Below are 6,338 nucleotides of genomic sequence, written 5' to 3' on the forward strand. Positions count from 1 at the left end.
GAGATGATCCCGTGACTGTAGGATCACTCTAGGGGGAGTTACACCCCCTTGAAGTGAAAACACTTAAATGGCCATAACTTCTGAACGCGCCGGCCAATCTGGTCCAGTTTCTGCATGATATCATCTTTAATGATACTGCAGATTCTCACGAAATTATTGTTCTCGGAGATGATCCCGTGACGGAGATCTCGAGATTTCGCACGTGCACCCGAAGCTTCCCCGCCATTTTTCATTAGGAAAGCGATGAAATAGAAGTTTCATTTTTATCCATGTTGTAGCTGAGATTTCAACGATTAAAACGCATTCATTAGCATTGGTCCTTACATTGGCATTGGTCGATTTTATATATCATTGTTTACTGTCTTTCAATAAGCCGTCGAAGATTAGTTTATCACATGGGACTTGGTCGCTATACGTAAATAGGGTTAGTTAACTAACGAATGATACTCTTCTGTACAGTGATGAATGTTCTCGTTCGCTATTCTATCATTTCATGTTTCTTACTGAAGTATTTATTCCATCGCTAATTGTTGTTTTCTTGATTGTGCCCAATATACCCAGTGTCTTCCAACTTTAATTAGTTATTGTTTCCACAGGTATCATGCGGATTTACAAGCGAATATTCAATAAAGATGAAACATCTACAAGTATTAAGAAACAAGCAGTAATCGCTTTCCGAAAAGAAAACCGAACAAAAATAATTGCAACTCCAATGACTGATTCGTTAATTGTTTAATATTGCTTACTGTATTTGTTTCAAAGTTTTAAAGGCAGATCACAAAATCTATAAAATATTAGTTGTATAAATTAGATCTCGGCCTCAAAATTTAACAAATGACGACATTTGTTCAAATTTTCATTTTTTCCCGCCGTAAAGTAACTTTAAATCGCCATCCTCAAGCTTTTTAATAAGTATAATAGTAGACAGTGCACCTGTACCACTCGCACGCTTGCGATAGCAAGAAATAGTCTTCTTTGCTGTGAGTTTCCATCGCTGCTATGCATCTCTTATATCTTCCCATTCCCTCTTAATTCCAGTCGCCTTCATTTTTTCTGTTAGTTTCATTCATTTGTCTCTTATACTCTTTTGCAATCAAGCATGATTTGCTTTATTCTCTAGTATATCACGATTGTCGCTTACAAATTGTATGACTAATGCTTTTTCTTAGAGGGTGAAATTCTCCTTTCGTTCCATGATGATCTACAACCGTTTATTTTTTTTTCATTTTCATGTCATGCCTGTCTTATAATAGTTTTAACGTATTAATTGAATATTAATAGCTTGGCTTCAAGAAAAGGAATTCTTGAATTTCAAATTTCAAATATGGCTACAGTTTTCACCAAATATGAAGTTCGCGCTTTCCGAATGCCACCGAGTACTCCCGGACATAATCGAATATGCCCGAGTCTTCCCGAATGATTACGAACGCGATTGAAAGTACATGTTACAACACGCTGTTCCCTGTTAGCGTACCTTTAGCTAAAAGCGACTTAAAAGCGAGTTCTGAATACGGTCACTAACAACTCGACACAGTTACTTTTAACTAATAGTGACTCTGATAGTGACCTTAAGAGCGAGTTCTGAATACGAGTTTTAGAGTTTTAACATAGTGCCATCTGTCAAATGTAATGCGAATCTCATGGAATAGTGGCGCCACTTAATTGGAAAAAAGCGCAACTATCTTTAAAAATTTGAAACGAATATACTTTTACTGTTATCATATATATTATTTTGTTATAAAAATATAATTTCATAAAACATGATCTAGTAATCGCAATATTCCAAGTTTGGGGATTTTTTTCGTTCAATTTTCTTGCCTATTATGTATACCTATTATGTATACATGTATTTTAATATGAAGATATTATTACATATTTTTATGTTAAATATGTGTATATTTAATTTATGCGTAATATTATTTTAAAATATAACTATGTATATCTGCAAGCTCGTAATTGTACATTGAGCATTAAATCTGACCTACTGCTTTGAGATTTTTTTGCTACAATATATCGTCTGCTTGCGTAAAACATGTAGAAGCATTTATTTTCGTTAGTAGCTCGCAAAGCGTGTGACATAAGTGTGTGATTATTTATTTTACTTAAATTGGATTGTGTGTGATCGTTTGCAATGGTGATACGGTTTGTAGATTTGTTCAAACTAAGCGAGAAACTTCCTATTGAGGTAATCACTTTTGGACAAAGGTGTGAACTCATAGGTCGGGCTTTCAAGTGTTCAGTGTGCGATAAGGACATGATTCTATGCACTGTTGAATTTCTTTCGGACAAGTATCGTTGGCAATGTCGTAGTTGCAAGACAACGAGATCAGTGAGAACTGATTCGTTTTTTGGCAAATCAAAATTGTCAATGATCCAAATTTTGCAACTGACATATTTTTGGATTTATAAGCACACCCAGATTCAGACTCAGTGGGAATTTCAATGTTCCTTGCACACGACGGTCGACTGGTACTATTTCTGTCGCGAATTATGCGTCGGTATTGTACTAGAAGAACGTGGTCAAATTGGAGGTCCGGGTATTGTTGTAGAGATCGACAAATCGAAGTTCGGCAAGCGAAACTACTATCGAGGTAAACAGGTGACAGGGTAGTGAGTATTTGGTGGAATAGAACGAGGCAGTAATCGGTGTTTTTTGACAACAGTCAATGATCGATCGGCGGCCACACTCGTGCCTCTCATTAAGGAATTTATTGCACCTGGCACCACAATTGTTAGCGATTGTTGGAAAGCCTATGGATCCTTAGGTGCAGAAGGTTACGAGCATCCGACCGTCAATCATTAATTGACTTTCAAAGATCCCAAGACGGATGCTGCCACGAACGTTACAGAAGGATTGTGGGCATTCGTTAAACGGCAATTCCCGGATTGCAATCGCAGCAAAGGTATGTTCTCCTCATACTTAGAGGAGTTTATGTACCGACTTGATCCTTTTGAAACGTTTTTAAAGACATTGCTCGCCTTCATCCACCTCCATCCAACGACGCGGACGCTGAAGAGGACACTGACGCGACGGAAGCAAACGGAAGTGGATTTTGAGGTGGAATCGTCGACGGAGGAAATCCCAAAAAATCGGTACTTTTCAGAGCCACCAATTATTGACGTAGCATCAACTTTTCGATTTAGAATATTTTGCGATTTAGAATATAAAGATGAAAGAAGAGGTTTCAGCTTCGAAATTTGTAAGTAAATTATGTAAATTTATGTATAATATATTTTTTTAGATCTTCAATAAAACTAAATTTGTTTCATAATTTTAAACATGGTTAACCTTTTTTTTCGAATAGGCGGCACGATTATTCCATGCGATTCACATTATATCCGACAGATGGCGGTACGTCAAAAATCTAAGTCACTAGCAGCCAACTTCAGTTCGGAGTCGTATACTGCAGTTTTACCATTTTGCCTACAAGAATTCATGTGTCCAAGTCGAATATAAAATATGCTGGACTTTGTGCATGCACTGTATGAAAACCGGAAGTATTACTTATATTTTTAATGTTATTATACCATCTATCTCTGAAACCACCTCTAAATTTTAGACTGTTTAATTTAGCTATTTGTTTAGCATTATGCCTACCAAATTTTACATGCACATACATATATACCGACACGTGAGCCCGCGCGTACACACGCATCCTTTTTTTCGATTGTGAGTATAAAAGCCACTCTGAAATGTTATATGCAGTTGTGTCTATGAACGAGAATTTTATCTTGTTATACTTGTATAAGTATCTAGTAGAAATAACTTCTGTGACAAATAAACCATTGTCCCACCTATTTCATATATGTTTCACACTGTAACCCTGTTACCTGGCTCCACGAAAGTGTTTACATTCTACGATATTGGCGTATCTGTCTGCCTGCGAAGATCTGCATATGTGTGAATCCGGGATTATCCGAAGGTTTTATTGCGCCCCTTCCGATCCTTCCTGAGATCGATGAAGCACATTTAACTACACACTGGATGCGCGCACGCGCGCACCCATACATCCATAGGAATGAACGCACGAGCGTAAATCCTCTGTTAAACCCTTGTTCCGTGCTGATGGGTTGTTTTTGTTCGCACAATTTCTATCAGTATCGATGCATTGAAAATTAATTTTCATTAATTCAATAGCTGCTCTGGTAAAATAATTATTTTTCAATCTTTTATTCTAGTGTTTATTTATAAAGGATCAAATAACGTACATGATTTTTTTCAGAAATTTTAACACACTTTTACTCAATGAAAAACGCGTTACATATAATTGACCCATCTGTACAGTTTAAAAGTGCCAAAAATAACAGTACGGAATATGAGTTAATAATGACAAATTGCGCTTTTCGCGCAACGTTTAATAAATTTATCTATGAGGTCCAGAGAAACTCATGCAAGTAATTTCACTCAACGAAAGTATTCGAGCAATGGCTGCACACTTTTACAGACACTAAAATGGTATAATTGTAGAAAATCTTAATGGGCTCAACTCGATTCCGTCGCTGGAAATCGAATTATCCGAATTTTCTATTTACTCAAGTCCAAAGGCAAACTCCCCAGAGTTGTGTAAGCTTCCGGATACCACTTCACTGAGATTTTGGACGTAAATAAGATCTACCTTCTTAATTTGAAGGTTCTTTCTGACCGAATCGTTCGAGTGAAATTGCTCGATTGCTCTTCGTTCTTCATCATTTTGAATTTTGATTTATCGCGTTTTCTTCGTTACGCAGGTAAAAATTGATCGATAAAGGATGTATCGCTAGTATATTTTTTTTCATGATCCACGTAAGATCTCATATTGAAACTTTTAGTGAGATCATACCATTCATTTTGAGGCACTGAACATTAAATTGAAAAAACTGAAAAAAAAATCTGAATGTGTGCGTATATGTGTATGCGCACGCGTGCACAATTCTGTAGGCAACATGGAAAACAAATGGCTGAACCAATAGGATTAAAATCTATGGAAGAAATCAACTTCAAGATGCAGATGGAACGACGACATTTGCATTTGTTCTGAATTTCTGAGAACAAATGGTTGAACTTGATATTTTCTATAAATTTTATCTCGATTAGTTTAGTTATTTGTTTGGAATTTTGCCCATATATTGTTGCGTGTGCACATGCACTCATGAAACTTTTTTTCAATCCCGAATGCAAAAGACACTCCCAAGATAAATCTTATTAGACGTATGTGTGTGGGATCTTACGTCGATTATGTAAAATGATCTATCAGTCATCTATCCCGTATATAATAATTTTCACCAATATGAATAATGTCCATAGGATTTGAATGAAGACTATTAAATTGATAATAGTATAGTATAATATAGATAAATGTATTTTTCTGAATTTCGTATATACGGATAATCAATTTTGGTGCACATTTTTCTATAAAAGTATGGAATACGGAAATAAACATTAACTTACCAATCTGTTTGCCGATGCATCGTAAGCGGGATTGTCTATTCCTGTAGCCATCGCAAATCTGGAAATATAAACAAAAGTTAAAACGTAATAAAAATTTACAATAATTCCAGTCACTTACTCCTAGAAAACATGAAATAAATGCGTTACAACCTCTGGTGACATTTATAATTTATTCATGTAAATAAAACAAAGGACCATTTACCTATATAAAATATAACGTGGCCGATTTTCGCCCATGACATATGTATTTTCAACTTTTTTAGCAGGAAAAACGTAACACGCTAGAACTAACTTTTTAGGAACCGGCTAAGTTAAGGGACGACAATGAGTAGCATTGATACTATATTTCTAGACTCTTACTCATTTCTTTTGGATTTTTGGGTTCTATTTTGTTTAGACCACAGTTTTTCTACCCATGGAGTAGTTTACTATACAACTTGATAGAAATATGTGGAAACCAAGGCAGAAGCAGCATCGCGTGGAATAAGAAAAAATGAGATGCACTAGATGACATAGAACTAGATCTTCTGCCCAGGGGAACACGGAATCGGTAGGATGCTACGTAACACTTAATTGAATTTTTGGTGCTGATTGGGATACTACGAAAATTCAAAATTTGTTATTAAAATATTACTACTTGCAGTTCCGCATGTTTGTGAGCATTGTGGTAGCGCTGTGCACAATACCCATGTGCGAGGGGGTTGGAAAAAAAACATGAGTAAATGAAAAAAAATAAGTTCGTGTCAAAAATATTTCTCACCGAAGGTTTTAGCAATGGTTTCAGCTTCAACTTCAATAAGTGCTATACTCGAAATTTGTTTATAATATTTTTGTTCAGGGAACCGAGAACAGAAATCGTATATAGTAGAATCTCGATTTTGAATATTTCCATTTTCACTCTAGGCCTGCC

General features: G+C 35.9%; 2 protein-coding genes across 4 annotated transcripts in view; one reads left to right on the forward strand and one right to left on the reverse strand.

Annotated features, from left to right (window-relative positions):
- LOC107271766 (solute carrier organic anion transporter family member 4A1) overlaps positions 1-6,338 on the reverse strand; it is a 49,221-nt gene that overhangs the window by 36,757 nt on the left and 6,126 nt on the right. For all 3 annotated transcript variants that reach the window (XM_015748159.2, XM_025089171.1, XM_025089160.1), the window contains one exon: positions 5,429-5,486. In XM_015748159.2, coding sequence (XP_015603645.1) covers positions 5,429-5,486 — 58 coding nt within the window. The remainder of the gene's footprint in view (positions 1-5,428; positions 5,487-6,338) is intronic.
- LOC107271790 lies at positions 2,444-3,782 on the forward strand. The gene is made up of 4 exons (XM_015748210.2): positions 2,444-2,591; positions 2,664-2,903; positions 2,969-3,200; positions 3,306-3,782. The coding sequence occupies exons 2-4, from the start codon at positions 2,829-2,831 to the stop codon at positions 3,455-3,457; spliced, it is 459 nt and encodes a 152-aa protein (XP_015603696.1). The 5' UTR covers positions 2,444-2,591; positions 2,664-2,828; the 3' UTR covers positions 3,458-3,782.

This window comes from Cephus cinctus, unplaced genomic scaffold (assembly GCF_000341935.2).
Source record: "Cephus cinctus unplaced genomic scaffold, Ccin1 Ccin1_scaffold0084, whole genome shotgun sequence".
Lineage (NCBI taxonomy): Eukaryota > Metazoa > Arthropoda > Insecta > Hymenoptera > Cephidae > Cephus > Cephus cinctus.